General features: G+C 39.6%; 1 protein-coding gene across 11 annotated transcripts in view; it reads left to right on the plus strand.

Annotated features, from left to right (window-relative positions):
- FGD5 (FYVE, RhoGEF and PH domain containing 5) overlaps positions 1-20,837 on the plus strand; it is a 295,580-nt gene that overhangs the window by 159,187 nt on the left and 115,556 nt on the right. For all 11 annotated transcript variants that reach the window (XR_009761507.1, XR_009761505.1, XR_009761506.1 and 8 more), the window contains 2 exons: positions 2,692-2,750; positions 2,916-2,946. Coding sequence is in view for 7 of the 11 variants with exons in the window: in XM_061618450.1 (XP_061474434.1) it covers positions 2,692-2,750; positions 2,916-2,946 (90 nt within the window). In the remaining 4 variants the exon portion in view is untranslated. The remainder of the gene's footprint in view (positions 1-2,691; positions 2,751-2,915; positions 2,947-20,837) is intronic.

The following is a 20,837-nucleotide window of genomic DNA, read 5'->3' on the forward strand; positions in this document are numbered from 1 at the left end:
ACATCCCTTTTCTTTTGGTAGCTGTGCATAAAATTTCACCATCTCTAGAAATTGTGCAGGAATCTTGTTCACATAACACAGAGCACCCATTGTTTGTAGCTTCATTAACAGAAATTAAATTGTTTGAGATTCCTGGGGTCCAGAGCGTATTCCTGAGATAAATTTCCTCAGTGCCACTTGGAGTCTGGCAAAACAGCTTAGCATCTCCCCGCGCCTTTATGGGCAGGACTCTCGAGTCAGCCAATCTAACTGTGCCTTCATATGGGGTTAAATCTTCAAACAAAGCTTTTTCATTTATTAGATGAGCACTTGCTCCTGAATCATTATAGAATTTATTGTCATAACATTTTTCAACATGAGTTGAAAAGCCCTTTGCACTTTTCTTTTCTGTCCCTTTAAATTCTTTATTTCTTTCAGGCTTCCCTTTCTTGTCACATTGGTCTTTAAGGTGTTTTTCTGAATTGCATAGATAGCAACGCTTGGCTTTCATACCTTTGGATTCCCTTTGTTCCTGAAATCTGCATTTGACTGGCTGTCGGCTAGAAGCTTGGCCAGTTTGTTTACTTAAGAAAGAGGAGACTTCGTCTTCTCTTGCATCAGTTTTTCCTTTGTTCTTCTGAAAGAACTGCGCTCTAACTTAAGAAATAATCTCATTTAGAGTTTTGTTTTGTTGTTGCATTATAACTACGAAAGTCTCCATATATTTTGGAAGTGAGTCCAGAAATAAAGCTATTTGAACTGGTCCTTCCAAATTGTGCCTGCTTCCTCTATCCCTTGGACTAGCACCATGAATTTTGTAAGATGTTCCTCAAAAAAATCATCCCTCATTTGTAAATTAATAAGTCTACATAGCGTTGCAATTAAATGCCCTCCGCTTTTTGGTTTATGATGGGATTCAAGCGTAGCCCACATCTGTCTGGCACTTTTACAAGTCATAATCAGGGGAATCTGAGAGTCACTTACACATTTAGCGATGAGGTCTTGTACTTTTTCGTGTTTCTCAGTCCAAATTCTTTGTTCCTCCCTAGAAGCACGTTCTCCTGGCTCCGATCCTGTAATTACTTCCAACAGCTTCTGTTGCTTCAGGTGTTTTTGCATGCGAAATTCCCACAGCTTCCATCCTTTGGGTTCCAGTCTCTGGAGACCTAGCTGCTCCTCCGTCATGCTGGCCATCCTGAAGTAAAAGCCTCAACTCTTCACTGACTAAAAACTCTGAAGGTCTCTAATAGCTTCCTTGATTCAAACACAATAGCTCCTTTAATTGCTCAAATCTCCATTTGCATGGCTGGGCGCATAACCTGTCGAAATTTCTATTGAGATGCGTAGCAGAGTTGCGTAGCGCTGCGGAATGGAGAGTATTGAGCGAGCTTAGTGTGTGTGTGTCTGAATCTTTGCTAAGATTCTACCTTCCCTGCAAATTAGTCAGACAGAGACTTTAAGCTTTAAAATACGAAACAACTACTTTATTCTGGAAGTACATGCTTGATAGGAAAGAGTTCTATATCTAGCTAACTGGCTATGCTGGAGCAGCCTGCACTGGTCCCAGTGCTGGCCCTCATCCTGGTTGAGAGGAGAGACAAAGAGAAGATGTCTGCTCCCCTCTCGAGAGAAAGAGAACACTGAGAAAGGCAGGAAGGAACTGGGATCAACATTCCTTTGCTTAGCAGCCTAGCAGGAAGGGGAGAGATGGCAGAGGATCAAAGGGATAGGTATAGCCTCAACCAGCAAGAGGTCTAGCTCTCTAGCTACCCTTATTAACCCCATGCAGCCTCAACCCACCAAGTTGGAGTTGAACCTCATACATTCCAACACTCTTGAGGTATGTCATTATCTGAGCCTGGACATGATCTGGAAGTATGACCATTACTTTTTGAATGTAAAATGGACTTCACTGACTGAGGATAGATAGTGGGATATCTTGAGTGCAATTTTAAAATATATATCTTTATGGGAATTGTTGATTATACAAAGCATGTTTGTGTGTCCATGAAAACAAATATTTGTTTTAAATGTATATTATATGAGAGCATAAAACAAAAATACATAAGATAAACCAGAGTGAACCAGTAGGTGCACATACTGGTACATAGTAAATTAAGAAATGTCTCTAATTTGGAACCAATATTGTGTAGAAGTAGCTCCTGTTCTTTCTGAAATTATCTATTTTCTGCCTTCCTTATTTGTCCTAGTCTGGATCTGTGTTAGGTTTTGTCTTAAATATGTTTTTATTGTTTTATTGCTTGTTGTTTGCTGCCCTGGGCTCCTTTGGGAGGAACGACAAGATGATGATGATAATAATAATCATAGCTCAATTAACTGTGCTGTTTTAATATATTACTTTTCAGATTCTCAATATCTTCCAAATACCACCCTTAAAGTAATTATCATATCAATAATCAACTATCCTTGATACATCCTGCAGTCATCCTCCTGTAGATCATTCCCTTGGACATGTGTGTCCCATATGGGAAAAGATGAGCACCTAACGAATATTTTGCATTAAATGGTTGAAAGATCTTTTACATTCTCTTAACAGACAGATACTAGGATGGGGTGTATCTATTGTGCTGGTTTGCTGATGTGTATTTAGAGTTTAAGATTAACCTCCGCAGTATCTTGAGAGCATTCTCTGCTGTTTTATTTTCTCTGACGTGGAGAATTGTTGACCCTTGTTTGTTTTGTTTTGAATAGAAAGAAGGACAATCCAGAGCCCATCTCATTGCCCAGGAGCTTGTGTCTTCAGAGAAAGTGTAAGTGCTGGGTTGCTTCTGGGAGGAAGGGTGGGATACAAATTTAGCAAATAAATAATGTCTGTCAGCTAAAACTTAGTTTGCTGTAAGCTGGGTTGTGCATTCTACATTGATTCATTCAGCTCTAGCTGGTTGGCAATTAATAAAACTCTCTCTTTTCCACAGATATGTGGAGATGCTCCGGCTATTACAAATGGTAAGTTAATCATTTTAATTGCCAAAACCTAATTGTCCTCTTGCTTAGGTATAATGTAGGAGACAGAAAAGGCACTGAAGAGGCTGAGGTGAACTCTGTGGACTCAGCAGTGGCTTGTCGTGCAGAAATGCTCATTGAACCGTTTGCAAGGAAATCTGTCTATCCTGCTCTGTTTGTGCCAAATGTTTATACTCTTAAGAGCTCATCATCAGTTGGAATGGATCGTTGACCAAACAGCTTGCTAGGATGATTTGACTAAAAGGGCATAATTTTCTTGAAAGTCATTTCATGGATAGAAGAGAAAGACATTCCGAGTAACACTTGGAAAGATAAAGTTTGGAGAGAGCTATGTAATTAAACAGTATATTTTATGAATAATTACCACTTGAGGTGGGAATAAGGAATAATTATTTAGAGCTGCTTTCTTCAGCACGGGATGGCTCCAGCAAATCATTCCCATCCTCTCAATGCAAACAGAAACATTTTATATGGTTGAGTAATACTGTCAACCAACTTCTGAAACTACCAGCTCCTGCTTGAATTTTGGACCTTTGCAGTTCACTAGTCTGATGTGGAGCCAAAAACATGGAGCATTCTGTCATATATAAGACATTTTCTCATTTTTGCAACAATGGGAATATTGTAAAATAATTACAAATAGCTCATTGTTAACTAATAAGTTAATTAAGTAGCTGATTACGGCTGCAGTCCTAAGTGCACTTATTAGGCAGTAAGTTCCATTTAGTTTAATGGAACTTACGCCTACATAAACATCTTAGAATTGCACTGTATATAAGTAGCACAGAGTTCTCACTGGAGACGGTATTCTGAGGATATTTAATGAATGAAGATTGGTGAAGATAATAGTTACTTTGACTAAATAAATGCAAGCAAATAATTTATTTTTGGGGAAATAATCTAAACCACATTGCCTGAAACAATTAGATAGCATTAAATACTGCTGTGTCCACAGTAATGGTCACCCCAATTACCAGAGTCTGGAACAAGCACCTATTAACTAGAGGGTGGGTGGGCTGGAACTCTCTTGTAGTGCTCTGGACTACCTCCGCCTGTTATCTTATCAGGCATTCTGTGCTAACAGTCCCCACCTGTTGTGGTGTGAGTCCTTCTGGTGGAAACTTTGAGCCTGAGCCAATGATATTGACCACTCACTTGCTCCTGTCTTGCTTAATTCATGAAGTTTCCAAGAAACCCTATGTAATATAGGGCTGACTAGATGTCACATCCCCCTCTAGGATTCACACCTTAATGTGGTGAAGGGGTTTAAAAGTGTTGAAGAAGCTGAGAGCAATGCCGTCAGGAATCTAGACCAAGAGGCTAGACTCCTAGCAGGGGCACCCAAGGTGGAATGGTCAAAGCTGAGACACCAGACTAAGATGCATCCAAACTCAGAGGAAGGCAATGGTAAACCACCTCTGAATATCTCTTACCACGAAAACCCTATGAACAACATATCCAAATTGCAACACGAGATAGTGCTAGAAGATGAGATCCCAAGGTCAGAAGGCACTCACCAAGCTACTGGGGAAGAACAAAGGACAAGTATGAGTAGTGCTGTGATTAATGATGCAGCTGGGTCAAAGCCGAAAGGAAGCCCAGAGGCTAATGTGCACAGATGCGAAAGGAGAGTGCAGAGTTGTATGATGCACACAATAGGAACATGGAATGTGAGAAGCATGAACCAGGGAAAGTTAGAAGTTGTCAAGCAAGAAATGGAACGTATCAACATTACAATACTTGGCGTGAGTGAATGAAAATGAACGGGAATGGGACATTTTCAATCAGGCAACTACAAAATATTTTATGCAGGAAATGAAAAATTAAGAAGAAACAGGGTTGCTTTAATAGTGAGAAGTGATGTAGCAAAAGCAATTAGGAGCTATAACGCAAAGTCTGAGCGAGTGATATCAGTGAGATTAAACGGGAAACTTATTAACATAACCATCATCCAAGTCTATACTCCGATGGCAAATGCAGAAGAAGAGGAATTATAGAGATTTTACGCAGAAGTACAGGAGGAAATTAAACACACACCAAAACAAGATGTGCTGATAATCATGGGGGACTGGAAGGCAAAACAAGGAACAGAGAAGAACTAGGAATTGTGGGGAAATGGGGCTTAGGAGATAGAAATGAAGCAGGAGAGAGACTTCTTGAATTTTGTGAAGCCAATAATATGTTTCTTGCAAACACATTTTTTGAGCAACCGAAAAGACAACTGTACACGTGGACATCACTAAATGATCAATATAGGAACCAAACTGATTATATAATTGGTAGCAGAAGATGGAGAAGTTCTGTACTTTCTGCGAAAACAAGACTAGGAGCAGATTGCTGTACAGATCATGAACTGGTCATATTGAAAATTAGAGTAAAGCTAAAGAACAACAACAAAGGAATATAATGCCAAAATACAATTTAAATAACATCCCAGAAGAATATAAGGATCAAATAAAGAACAGATTTGAGACTTTAAACTTAGTTGACAGAGAACCAGAAGAACTATGGAGTGAAGTCAGAGACATTATCAGGGGAAAATGCAAACAGACCTCTAATTAAAAAGAAAGACCTCAATGGATGACTGAAGAAACTCTTGAAATGGTTAAAGAGAGAAGGAAAGCAAAAGCAAAAGGAGACAGAAACACAACCTTAAATGCAACTATACAGTGACTAATACATAAGGACAAGGAGAACTATTACAATAGTTATTGTACAGAAATAGAAGAGGACAACAAAAAGGGTAGAACAAGAGTCCTATTCTAAAAGATTAGAGGAATTAAAGGGAGATTTAAACCAAGAGTAGGGATGTTGAATAATCAACAGGAGAACACACTGACTGACCAAGATGAAATAAAAGGAAGATGGAAGCAATACACTGAAGAACTCTGTAAAAGAGATGCAAATGGTGAAACTGAGGTTATACTTTGGACACATCATGAGAGGACATGATTCACTAGAAAAGACAATAATACTGGGAAAAAGAGGAAGGCCAAACAAGAGATGGATTGATTCCATAAAGGAACTCACAGACTTGAACTTACAAGATCTGAACAGGGTGGTTCATGACAGATGCTCTTGGAGGTCACTGATTCATAGGGTCGCCATAAGTCGTAATCGACTTGAAGGCACATAACAGCAACAACTGATGTCACATAGCTCAAAAGAGGGAAAATAGGCTAGAAATTAGAGGGTATGACTTCTTTCTCTCTGTTAGGGACACTAGAAATAGTTGATTCAGTTTTCTTATTTTTCATGTACTTGTTATAAATGGACAGCACTGCCTATAAGTTTTCTGTCTCTTTTGACAGACCTGCCAAAGTTACATGTCCCCAGCTTTACACAGACTATTAGCTAGCCACCTGAACTGAAAGATCAGAGTACTGATCAAACACTTGCATGGTATGGTGCAAATGGCCATAGTGTTGTGAGCTTGGCGGGCCTAGAGGCCTGTGGTTCTCTGGATGATACTGGACTCCAACTCCCATCAGCCCCAGCCAGCACTGTCAATGGTCAGGAAATATGTAAGTTGTAGTCCATCAATACCTTGAAGTCCACAGGTTCCCCATCCATAGGGATCGGTGAAAATTTCATTTCAGTTCACATTTCAACCAGAATTGATTAAATTCACAATTTCCGAAACAATGAGAACTGAAACACAACCATCCTTCGAAATTCACATCTATTTGAATTTTAGGATGCAGCTCGCCAACTAAACAACATTTACAAAAATGCACATATTAGGGGAAAGTGTACATAAAAATGAATGCATGAGTGAAAATAACATGCAAAAAGGCATGAAGTGATGAGAAATGACTTTCAAAAATGTGTACCTTTGTCCAAACTGCCTACAAAGTGTGTTTTATCTGGAGAAATTCGCACTAAATCGTGGAGAATTTTCATGAGGATTTAAAAAAAACATCGCAGATCACTGTAGAAATGTAGAGAACTGAATTTAATATTGGAAAAATGAAAAACTGAGAGAACCAAAACAGACTGATCTTTTCATCCCTGCCCATCCGTGGCATAATTCTTTGTCTGTCGCCTACTTTCTACCGAGGTCCGTTTGACCTTTGCATGATGGTCTCAGTGCATACAAATAGGAAGAGGAGCTCTCGGATGAGAGGAAAGTGGCACTAGATAGTGCCAGACTCTGTGTCACAAGGTTATAGTTATATTGCCCCTCAGGGACTGGGCTAAAGGCAGTGATCAATCTGTGCCCTAAAAAGGAAAAGTACAATCCATTGAAGTTCCATTTTATCCCAGAAAGTCAATGAAAACCCGACTTGCAGCTTGTTTGAGCAGTTTTAATATGCATACTGATTCTGGAGATTCAGATGGTGAAAAGGAATGACTGTGCTTATTCTCATTTAGTAGCTTCGTTTGTTGCCTGTGAAAGTTCCCATTGGATGTGAAGAGAAAATCCTGCCCCTTTGCTTAACTGCCTTCCAGCTGACAGTTGTATCCAGCACTTTTATTTTATGTCTAATTGCCAAAGCTTAGTCTTAGACAATGCATTTGCAAAGAGGTTTGATAACTCTAAACATTCCTGGATAGAAGTGTGGACAGCTTTCCAACTGGAAGAAAACCTAGACTGCTAGCAAATCTGCAATAAAAAGAGTTACACTGCCCTGTAGAAAATTGCAGCTCGTGGGCCAATTATAGGCACACACACCTATTTAACTACTGTGGTACTACAGACTTGTCTAGAAAATAGAGCTTGATGAAACTGAAGCGTGTATTTCTGTCTAATCTCCAAAATGCTAAAATTTCTGGGATTTTCCATAGGCAAACAAGTATTGCTTACTTTTCATCTAAGCTAAACCATATTGCAGAAGCTTCTATTACGTTTGGGTTCAATACTTTGAAACAAGAGATATTTTATTAATTAACAGCTACAACAACAACCAGTTTTCTGCTGGAGCTCCTTCAGCCAGTCTGGCTGCACTCTCTCACGCTTATTCTCCAGGGATCATCTCTAAACATCTATCCTGATGTTTCTTTTAAGGAAGTGTCTCTAAGTTAGTACACGCACTACAGGTTTGGGGCTAGTGGATTTTGTTTTTGTTTGCTAAAACCAGCGTTTTTTTTACAATGCTGACGTTACAGTAGGGCCCTGCTTACCAGCGCTCCGCTTACCGTCTTTCCGCTAATGCGGCAGCTTTCCTCCCCTCTTTTAAAGCCGCTTTTGCGGCATTTTGCAGCATTTTTGCATGACGTGCCCCATTAAAGTCAATGGGGTTCCACTTTACAGCAATTTCCGCTTTACGGCGGGGGTCTGGAATGGAACCTGCCGCATAAGCGGGGCCCTACTGTACTAGTTCTCAGGTCCTTATTGCACAGAAGTTAGAAATAGATCAATCAGAAAACTTAAACAGGAGCTAAAGTTTATATGTCCCTGAACCCCAAAGTAAGCTTTGCAATACCCCATATCATATATGTTCATGAGTGGGGGACTCTCCCCTTTGAGATATACAATACTTTTCTCCAATTAAAATTGTTGTGTTTGTACTACACTCATGAATATGTGTTGACCTCACATGACAAAAACAAATAAGGAACTGCAGGTGTACATCCCACAATAAGCTTTTGGCCACCACAAATCATACACCTGCACATCCAGGACAGTGTCCTCTATGAGATGCCATTGAATTGTGTTCAGCCCAAAGTTCTTTGGCAAAAAGAATCCCTATAATCACTGCCATAGCTGTTGTCATTTATATATGCATTTCTGTAGACCCTGAAATCTAACCTAGGTCCATCCAAGTGCTACAGGGACCCCTCACTTGACTGTGCATTTACCAGCTTTCTGTGACACTTCTCTATCTTTCAAGCCAAGAATGTAGTCTGGAAAATTTGACGACAATAAAAAAGAACATGGAAGTTTCAATATATGTGTTTATCTATGGCAACAGATGCATGTGTGGTAAGATCCAAGTTTGAAGACATTCTCTCAGAGGCAAATACACACAAACTGTGTCCTGTTGCTTTGGGATATTTAAAAGTACAGATTTGTAAGACATTAGCAGCCTTAAACCAGGAATTATATAGTACCAGGGCCGAGGTTCTTTTCCCTGCACCGCCAGGGCAGCTTCCAATCAGGAGAACCTGCAGGCCCCATTTCATCTCCAGGTCCCAAGCATAGGGATGGGATGTAAGGTGGCAGCAGGAGCAGCTGGTGGGGAGGGATGACAGTGTGCAACTGGCCTCCCAGTACTGGCATCCCTGTGGCTTGCCAGGAGGGAGAGGGGGAGGCGGTGGGGAGGTTGGTGCTGTGCGCATACATGGGTGGAGCCAATCTGGCACTCACACCAATGCAGCTACACAGCACCAGCCTCCCTACTACCTCCCCCTCTTCCTCCCAATAATCCGCAGCGATGCCAGTGCCAAGAGGCAACGTGTGCTCTGCCAGCCCTCCCCACCGCCCAATCCTGGATGGCATAACTTTGCATGGGCATTCATGTATTCTTTCTTGCCCTCCTCTGTGCTTAGTATTACTGTGTTGTTGTTGTCCCTGTCCCTGCTCCTGTGCCTTAAGAACCTGTGGCGAAGTGACTGGGAAAGCCTTATCTGCTACATTTCTTCATGCAGGGTGGCTATTAAAAGCACTGGAGCAGGGACAGAAAAAAATGTGGGCACCTCTAGGGTTTTTTCATCTTCTTGTCAGATATTTCAGCACAGATAGTCTTGTCAAGATTAGGCACAATTGTGACCATGCAAATGCAGAGCTGATTTCTTTTGCCAGAGAAAAAGAGAACACCCTTGGACAAACTTATTTCTGTTGCGTTATCACTATCCCTGTCAACACAGCAATCTGGGGATAAAATGCTATTTTTAAATACTTAGTGTTTATTTACATCTCAATAAAGAGAACAAAAGCACACCACACCCTCATTTAGAAAAAACTAAAAAACTGTATTTTAAAAAAAGTCTCAGGAACACCTTCTTCTCTCGGACACCTTCCACCCCCACTCCCCAAGGCAGAGCAGATCACCAGTCCATTCAGCATAACAGAATTAGTTTGGCCTTTCAGCAGAGACCTTAATAGTTTGATTGATTGCCAAAATGATGACATTTCCTTACACCCACTCTGCTATTCAACTGAAAGAGTGGAAACATTGTGTGAGCTCAACTGTTATATTAGCTGGTGTGGCTCAAAAATAAATGTGTGATGATAATCTAGAAGTGTAGCTACTCCTTTATCCAGTTTTGATCACAGTATTTTAATAAGAATACCAACCAATTGTGGGGGAAAGGAACTGAGCAAACTCAAGTCAAGTGCTGGCTTACACATATGCCGCTATACCATAAAGAGAACTTGCACTATCACTGGACCCATTTCAAATGCAATACTTTTCAGGAGAGTCAGTTCACAAATTAACAGAGCAATCCAACTCATGGGAAGCTGGTGGAAGAGGTGCCAGTGGAAGAGGAGCAGGTGGGAAACTCCATGGCATCTGTATCTCACTTGGGTGCTGCTAGGCCAGCAGGACATTGGCTCTGCTAGGAGCTGCATGCATGACCAAAAAAGAAAAAGCTGGCTGTCATGAACATCCCTACTGGCAAGTAAGCGCTCCCCACTGACCTCCATTAGAATTATTTTCTTAGTCTTTACCTTTTTTGTGGCGTAACTTTGCCGTGGATTGGGACCTGCAGGAGAGCTCCAAATGGGAGTTTGATGTTGCATACGTTTCCCAAACACCCCTTTTTGGGGCCTTACGCCAGCTTCTGCCAGCACCTCTTTTGATGGGCTGGGCTTCCCTGATGGACCCAGCAGGGTCCCAGCTCTGCTGCGGTGGAGGGTGAATAAATAAATGAAAATACCTTTGACCATGAGGGCTGGTTCAAGACATTTTGCTATATCAGGTGGAAACCATACATGTATATACCCCACCAAATCATGGCCATAGTAATGCACAAGTACCTTTTCTTGGGAGTAAAAACACAATAAAAATAAATTAAATGCCTAACCATTTGCTGGCCTTTAACGGCATCCAAAATCTGCTGCTTGAGGCAACCACTTAACTCTGCCTAATGATAAAGTCTATTGACTCTCCTGTGAACTATTTGTGCCATGGATTATGTTATTAATCAGGAGCTGAACCTGACCAAGATATTTAATATAATTCTCACCAGTGTAGGTTTTCCGTTTTCATTTCAGACCGCAAGTTTCATGTAGAAAAATACCTTCAAGGAGGACATGATAACAGTTCCCACATTTCAAGGCCACTGAGGGAAGTGGAAACAATTAATGGGTTTGCATTTTAGCAAGTGATGATTACTGAAATTCTAATAATTTTTTTTCTGTCATACAGTATTTAAATTTAGAAAATAAGGTGTTTTCAGGGAACTAGGCTCGGTAATTAGTGAGTTTGTTATTCCTTTGATTCTTCTGAAAGGAGTCTCTGTAATATCTTTGCAAATTAGGGCCTCTCCTTTTCTTCTTACATTGAATCAATCTGACATTTGAAAACTAAAATCAGAATTCCTGGGGGTGTATTAAATTAGTTCCATTCTAAATCTAAATTTTAAAAAGCTGAAACCTTACAAGCTGGCTTTTCTGGCAAAAAGCAATCACTGTTTGATGCAGCTGGATTTGATGTACAAGAAAATAAACTGTGCCTGATCAAGTTGTTGAAATCAACAGAACTATGTTGTTGTTGTTGTGTGCCTTCAAGTCGATTAAGACTTATGGCGACCCTATGAATCAGTGATCTCCAACAGCATCTGTCGTGAACCACCCTATTCAGATCTTGTAAGTTCAGGTCTGTGGCTTCCTTGATGGAATCAATCCATCTCTTGTTTGGCCTTCCTCTTTTTCTACTCCCTTCTGTTTTTCCTACCATTATTATTTTTTCTAGTGAATCATGTCTTCTCATTATGTGTCCAAAGTATGATAACCTCAGATTCATCATTTTAGCTTCTAATGGTAGTTCTGGTAGTTATTTGCCTTTTTCGCAGTCCATGGTATCCACAAAGCTCTCCTCCAACACCACATTTCAAATGAGTTGATTTGTGTCTTATCCGCTTTTTTCGCTGTCCAACTTTCACATCCATACATAGAGATCGGGAATACCATGGTCTGAATGATCCTGACTTTAGTGTTCAGTGATACATCTTTGCATTTGAGGACCTTTTCTAGTTCTCTCATAACTGCCCTCCCCAGTCCTAGCCTTCTTCTGATTTCTTGACTATTGTCTCCATTTTGGTTAATGACTGTGCCGAGATATTGATAATCCTTGATTTCAATGTCCTCATTGTCAACTTTAAAGTTGCATAAGTCTTCTGTTGACATTACTTTAGTCTTTTTGACATTCAGCTGTAGTCCTGCTTTTGAGCTTTCCTCTTTAACTTTCATCAGCAATCGTTTTAAATCATTACCGGTTTCTGCTAGTAGTATGGTATCTTCTGCATATCTTAAATTATTGATATTTCTCCCTCCAATTTTCACACCTCCTTCATCTTGGTCCAATCCTGCTTTCCGTATATGTTCTGCATATAGATCAAATAAATAGGGTGATAAAATACACCCCTGTCTCACACCCTTTTCTATTGGGAACCAATCGGTTTCTCCATATTCTGTCCTTACAGTAGCCTCTTGTCCAGAGTATAGGTTGCACATCAGGTTACATTTATTCACTATTGTACGCAGTGTTTGTTTTAGCTGCTGAAAGGGTTCTCCTTGCACTAACTAGGGATGTGCTTATTGTTAACTTAAGCAATAGTATCCATCGTTATACAGGGCATTACAATTATTTGTGTCTTTCTAGATTTTGTGCAATGATTGTACAGTTGTTGTTTCAAGTTGCTGCAGGCAGTGCAGGTGACTTCCCTCAAAGTTATGCTTCTGTTGCAGAGATACTGAATTACCTTAGTGCTCCACAGACAATACCATTTTCTGTCTAATGCAATGAGCCTCAGCGTGAGCAAAGCATAAGATGCACCTGTCAATCTCAAGTACTGTGTGTTTTATTTTGTAGAATTAGAGTTTCTTGCCACTCAGTTTGGAGACTTTTCGTGCAATCCTGTATATATAACATCCAATTTCTGGCATAGTATGTCCCACATTCTCAACATTCCGACACGCTCTAGAATGACAAAGAAACAAAATCCAAGATGAGCTGCAAATTGGGGCAAGCTTGATCCTTAATGACAGGGCTCATCAGTGGAGCGAGGCTTGTCCTTTGACGTAGATGATGCAGACTGCACTACAAGCTAAGACAGAGCTGAAATGACCCCCTCCTATTTTGCTGGCCCAGTCGCAGGAAGCACAATGGGAGAACCATCCTGGCAGTTTTTCAGTTAAGTGAGGTGGCTTAAACTTACTACTGTTGCTACTGGACTTCCTCTCCTGACAGCCGACAGCTCCTGGCCACTATTCCCCATGCAAACACAAAAGAACCTCAGAGCAATGGTAGGTGATAACATGTAGAGTATTTCTGACAGGTGTTTCTAGGGGAAATTATGTGTGTTTCTAGGGGAAATTATGTTTGCCAGTGGGAGCTGCAATCTTTTTTTTAAGCCCCCATCAGAGTAATATTATGTCATCACTTACTATCTGTATGGGAACAGAAATAGTTTCCAGTTGCTGGTTGCTGGGACAGGAGCTCTAGTAGCGGTGGTAACTCCAGGCTGCTCACAAATTTCTCCTCCCACCTCTGAAATTTGCTGGGAAATTGTGTTCCCTCCCCATCCATCATCACAATGACTCAGTTGAGAACTTTTGCCTCCATACTATTGCATGATCTTCCACTTGACATTTTGTTGGTACATCAATAGTTTGCTTGAAATACACAAGGGGGTTAGACATTAAACGTGAAGACCAGAAAGAATATATTCATACAATGCTAATGTGTTGCAAACATAGCAAGATTTGAGCCAGTAATAATTAACTTGAAATTATTGGGAGGGGTAGTGAGTGATGAGCCAAACCATACTTTCTTCTGCCTTAGATTTCTTGGACAGTATTGAAAGTTGTGTTGGACTGGACTTCCGGGAAGGGTGACTTAGCCTGTGCCTGCTTTTGAGACGGGCTCCTGCCTCAAAAGAAGCTTATTCAGATATATCAGTCAGTTTTTTCTTTTTTTTTTGACTGATTAAACTTCTCCCGGGTAGGGAGAAACGAAGAGATTAACCTCAAAGCCTATTTTTGTTGGGACGACCAGATCTCATTAATTTATGGGACGAGGTCCAGCCGACGAAAGTGGGACGGATTTTCAACAGCAAGCTCTATCTGTTAAAGCGAACGTTCATCTTATCTTCTAAGAGAGAACGCACTAACAGGCAAGCACCCTTCTTTCTATATTTTTCTTTTACTTGACTTAAATTGTTGCTGTTTAAAAGAGATTTGCCAGATTGATCGGTTTTTGACATCTCACTGGGGAGCCGTAACTTCTCTCTGCTACGCACTAATTAATAGCTTATCTCTGTTTTTGTTGCAAAAAGCTGTCCTGGATTTGCATTCTAAAGATATACACAGAAGAGGGATTTCTATTCCAGATTTTTATTTTGAAAAATATTATACTGTTTTGAGACTACTCTCTTTTTGGTCTATTTTATTTTGACGAATCTGTTTCTTGACGATTGCCATTAATTGTTTCGATCCTGGGAACTGCATTTTGTTTACTTAACTATTGGAGAGATAAGGCTGTCTGCTCTGTTTATACTGTGATGTCACCAAGTTTGGAGTATTAACCCAATTGTTGCTGAAATAAGAAGTGGTTTTCCTATATTTTTCTTTTAAAATGGCAATTAAGAAAGTGGCTGAGAATCTGGAAATAACTATGTTTCAGAAAATAATGGATGAGATTGAGATAATGAAAATTGAATTGAGTAAAATGAAGCAGGAGATTAAAGATATAAGGGTCCCTGTGAGAGAGGTGACCCTGGAAGGGGTCCCTGTGAGAGGGGAGACCCCGGAGATTGGAACAGGGGTCCCTGTGAGAGAGGAGACCCTGGAGACTGGAATAGGGGTCCCTGTGAGAGAGGAGATCCCGGAGATTGGAACAAACGTGGAACAGGAACAAGATTTGGAGTCTATGGACTTTAGAAATAAAATCTATTGTTTGGAACTCAATGTTATCTCTGAAGAAATTAATGAAGATTCTAGAGATAAAGTTATCAATGGCATGGACTATCTTCTGGACTGGAATGATGTGATGGAGCCTAATATAGAGAAAATCTATGGAATTAACTGCAGCCATGTGACAATGGAAAAACTTTTAAGAGATGACCCAGTGTATTTTGAAAAAAAGAACAGAGATATGATTTTACAGCAGTATTTCAGCAACCTATTCAGAATGGATGGCAAGAAAATATTTGGGATAGAGGTAATTCCCATCAGACTCTTACTATATGACTATGGCTTTGACAGCAAGATTATTATGGAATACTGATAATGGAAGATTGGATATTGAAATTACTGGACTTAACAAGACTACTGAAGATGGAAGATGGAAAATGGAATTACTAGAGATAATAGAACAATGGCTACTGAAATTACTGAACCTAACAGATTCTGATGTGATGGATTAATTGAAATGTTTATTTTGACTATGGTTATGACAATAAGATTATCATAATTAGTAATGAGATGGATTAATCGATATGCTTATCTGGAAAAAAAAATTGATAGATATATTTCTTAAAGAATTGAAACCTCTCTTTGACTTTTTGTGGAAAGAATAAAGTAATGTTTATGAGATTTGATGATTAAGTAAGATAACTACTGGAGGAAAGTGATTTTATAATATGACTTAAGAGACAGGATTGTTATATATTATAGACTTATAACTGATTTGATCTTTGACAAATGGGAAGTCAATATTTTACTCTTTATTTTTTATTTTTGTTTTTTTTTTCTTTTTTTCTTTTTGTTTAACTATTTTTGATTTTGTTTTTTGTCTTTGAATGTTTTATGATTTTGTCTTGTATGTTTTATGAAAATCTGAATAAAAATTATTGAAAAAAAAAAAAAGAAAGTTGTGTTGGACTAATCAAGTACTTGTTTTGCTAATGAAATCCTCCAATGAATGGGAGAAGTCTAGCTAAATGAAAGAACTGCTTTGAATGTTACAGTGCCCCAAAGTACTTAATAAAAGCCTAGAGGCATATAACATATGAGAACAATAGGCTGTTTTCAGTTGCAATTGGCTGATTCATTTATTCTTCTGTTTCTTCATTTTTTCCTAACTAGGAGGTAGGAAAATAACTTTTCATGAGTCTTTACAGAGGGAACAGGAAGCCAAAATGGCTGTTCAGCTACTTCGTGTCCCTCCTTTAAACACACACACACACACACACACATACAGAGAGCATGCCAGCCCTACTTGGCTTTTGGCCAAGTGTTTTGCAAAGAGCTTACTGATGCAGTATTTGAAACATGCATTCTACAGTTTACCAGTGCTTAACTTCATTTGATTTTGTGTATGCACATGTGTGTGTGTGTGCATGAGTGTTCACACACTGAGTTCAGGATCCATGACCTGGATTCCACCCAGCAGTGGGGGGATAGCAAACAAATTGTTAGAATTTACTACAGTTCATCTCCAACTGGAAAAACAGGGATGGGTAATGAGAGAACATTGCTGTGCTGTGCACTGTAAGGCCAATCATGTTGCAGCCTCAGCAATGCCTCTTCTTCAATATCAGAAAAGACACTGATACCCCAAGTGCCACTTACAGGAAAAAGGGCATATAGACTCTTATAGTTTGAGCTTTGCCCAACTTTGAGACTACCCAGTGCCCCATCTTAGTCTCTTAGATCTTCCACAAACACTGTATTAGTTCCTAAATTAGTGCACCATGTACATATGACAAGAGCAAACCAGAAAGCTTTCTGGGTAGCTGTCCATACTTACAGCACTTCCTTCCCATGTGATTGACTCAGTAATGTCTGAGTCAGATCATTTTTCAGAAATCCTAATAGACCTGTTCTTGAGGTATGTTTTTAATAGATATGATTAAACTGATGTGGATAATTTAAATTTGATAGTGTTTTATTCAGTGTTTACCTTAAATAATAATAATAATAATAATAATAATAAAGTTATACAAATGCAAATTTTTGTCATTCCAAAGAGATATATTGTGACTTTGAATGATCCAGTCTTTTATTAATGGATTGCACTTACTAACAAGATCATTGCTCCTTAACAAACCACCCCATATTTTTATAACTGTGATGATTTTTCCCATTTCAGCAAGATGTAATACCTTTTCAGGAATTAACGGTGCCTTGGCGTTTTACCAGTACCTAGCCCATAAAATCTTTCTTGTCCCAATTAGATTTTCAGGAAGAAACCCTATTTCCAAATTTAAACATTTCCAAATAATTCAATAGAATAATCAAAAACTTAAAATACCTTATTCATGAATAATGCCATAAATATTTTAGCAGTACTTTCCAACCATCAGAGACATGTAAAGTCTACATTGGCAATATTTGGACATAATGATAAACTGTGCTTTATTGTTATGTGAACAAGCCTGCATGAGACTATGCTCCCTGTCCTTCTCTGAAGTGGCCATAATGAGGAGAGCTGAAGCTATTGCTTCTAACCAATTTAGTGCTCTGTCCCAACCTGGAGTTTAGTCTCAGGCAAACAAGCCAACTTCAAGCCTTACTTTATGAAGATTTCTTGTTTCAGTAAAACATAGTTAAGATTAAACACAGTTTAGGGTTAAGACATAATGCTGTTTGAATGAAAATGGAAGTAAACTCTCAGTTGTGCAGCTGTAAAGAAGGGAAGAGGAGGGGTGAAACTACAAGTCCAAAGCTCATTTGTGTAATAAACCCATAGTTTATTGTTACATCTGAATGCTGTTGTTGACTAATTGATACTTCCACCATTCATGAGAGTGAGCTACAAAAAGCTGGGATTCAACTGATCATGCTTAGGTCTCAGGACCATGTCACGTTTATGTTCTGTTCAGTGCCTAGCAAACAGCTGGCACTCTATAAATGTGAAATAACAGTTGCAATTTTTTAAAAGATAGAAGTAGTGCCAGGAACGTGCACTCTGGTTTAGTCCCATGAGTCATTTATAATGTAATAGGATGACTGTAGTTCTTTCCGCAATTTTGAATATAGCAGGAAATTGTATGAGCTAAAAAATGTTTTGTACCTTTTTCTCCTTTCTTTGGCTGTATTTTTCAGATGATGGATTTGGAGGCTTTCAGGTATTGTGATTGATCAGAGTTATTGAGACTGCAAAAGTACTTTACCTTTGATTAATAGTTTCCCAGGCTTTCGGCACTTTAGGCAACAGCATTTTTTAAAAACGGATGTTTATAGCAATTACAAACAGGCTTCAGTTTTGCAGAATTAATCATTGTGAAGCTAGTCATCCAGGCTACTGGAATTCATTTATTCATCTGAGAATTAATTATAATCACATATCAATTGAGACAATTAATAATATAATTAAATTTGCTGGACTTGCCTGAGAAAGAAAAACTTGTCTGTCTTGTTATTAGTGGTTCTGCTAAGTGATTATAGCTTTATTGGCTGCCAGTTTTGATGATGTGTGATGAACTCTGAGGGGGAAATATTCTAGAAAATGCTTGGATTTCTGAGGACTTTCAGTGTGAAATGGTAAAGGGCAGCAGCAGATACATCATACAGTGCAATTGCTCCTCTGGTTTAGCTCTTACTCAAGAGGCCCTCAGTGATGGATCCAGCACCAGAGACTGGACACCTATCCCCTTCACATTTTAGCCACAATCCAGTAAAATAGCTTTTTAAAAAAGACTAATGCAAGAGAAGATAAATGAGCCAAAACTACTTGCCTCATTTCATGCTCATTTTTCTGAGTGTTCAGAAAGGCCACAAAAAGCAACACAAAAATAATGGGATGCAACAGTTTAACAGTGATGCTGTATATGAATTCCCCATAAAAAGTGTGTGAAGAAAGGGTGGCAATTCCAGAGAAAGGGGTTAGTGTATGAGCGTATATACAGGATAAAAATGATGTGACACATGAAAACAGTAACACCAAGGAAAGAGAGGAAGTGCCAGGTGCAAGAACATCATCATCATCATAGACCCAGGATATCCTCTGGCCGGCTGGAATTACTGTCGCCCATAATCCAACGATATCTCTTTACCAGGCATATTCCTGGTATTACCTAAAGTGTCATATGATATTCCAGGTCCCTTTGTCCGTTGAAAGAGTTAACGATGTATTTCCCTCAAACAAACAGCACAGGAAGGTCGGATCAGGACAGATAATCTTTTTTTATGAAACCAGGAAACTTTGTAACATCCACATCTGCTGCAGCTCCCATGAGGGAACCACTGGGAGCTTTCAGACCCCACATTTTCAGAGGGTATCTCTTTCAAGCTGGCTTTCCAGTTCACAGCTCCCACTCTTCCTCTGTCAGTCACTCATTCTTTCTTCCTTCCTTCCTCTTTCTTGTGCAATCAAACTCTCCAGACACTTCTATGGTTTATTGGGATGCAAAGGAAGAATTGGGAAAGCACAGAATGTTTTTCTAAGTGATTCCATATGGTTTAGTGCTAGCAGAAGCTTAAAATGTGCTTCCAGTTACCCCCGGTGTGCACTTATTTTCACAGACAATGTAAGATTCGGTTATTTTTCCCCATAAAAATTAGATTGGCAGAAAACAAGAAATTTTGCCTGCAAGAGCCTTAACATGGGCCAGAACAAGGAACACCCAATTGCCTGGCTCAGACTGCTTTCTGAGCGTATCTGTTCCAGGGGAATAAAGAGGAGAATTTATACCCATGAATAGTTCTGCAGGATACTTGCCAGGCACAATAGAAATACTCAGCTAGCTTTTCTGCACAAACCCTACAATGCTTTGATACTGCAAGAAGGGCAAAGATTTATGGGATGATGCAGGATACCAGAGGAGCAGCAGAGAGCACCGTGAACATAGTGGCTCAGTTTTGGTCATCGGGTCCATGGGTGCTTCTGCACAGCAGTTTAGTGTGAACTTGGTGCTGCACAGGTATGCCACTTTTGCGCAGCATCCACATGACATGGTCCTCGTAAAAATGCTGTCCCATATTATTTTTTTATTTAAGCCAAATGTACTGTTTCTGCAGAAAATTCTATGAGTTAAAACAAAGTGGAAATGGTAAATACAGCCTCCAAACCAAACTTGGAAAGCCAGACTGTGATTCTTAATCAGGCGAAAGGAATGAGGCCTCAGGTTTTATTTACTTAGTCATAAAGTGGCAGCAAAGTGCTCTGTGGAAGCCCAGTGATGGATGTCCCTCAATTTGATAGCAACTGTCTTTTATTTACCCCCTCTCTTATGTATTTGAATGTGTTATCTAGAAATCAGGAAAAAGGGGTGGAAATAAGTACTACAACTGCTGCCACTGTAACCCCTGCCCACTATTCAAGCAATATAACATATATTTAGTACCACCACCAATTTACTAGGTGCAGATAATCACACATGTATACCATTAGGCTGAAAATGTTTGGCAAAAGCTTATGATGATCATTTCTGCCACTTAATCCCAGGTGGGCTCCATATAGTGATGGAAAGGCACTCTGCACATACTCAGAGGCACCCTCTTATTTCTTAATATGTTGCAATACTCCACTGTTTTACTGAACGCCATTCCTGGAGCTGAAGCTTGATTCAAACTAACCCCTCCTTGGCAGTGGGGTAACTTTGGCCATTGCTATCCCTACCACAGGATACACAAAACCGAAATTAGAGCATTGGGTCTCCTCTGACCAGTATTTAAAAATCAACAGCGACAAAACCATTGCTGTGGATTATTGCTGGTGGGGGTCAAGCTCTGGCCTGATTTTATGCCAAATCTATTTTTGCCCACCTGCTTTGTGAGTTTTTGAGTTATAAGTGGACTTGCTGGTGTATGATAGCACAAG

The sequence above is a fragment of the Rhineura floridana genome, chromosome 3 (assembly GCF_030035675.1).
Source record: "Rhineura floridana isolate rRhiFlo1 chromosome 3, rRhiFlo1.hap2, whole genome shotgun sequence".
Classification (NCBI taxonomy): Eukaryota; Metazoa; Chordata; class Lepidosauria; order Squamata; family Rhineuridae; genus Rhineura; species Rhineura floridana.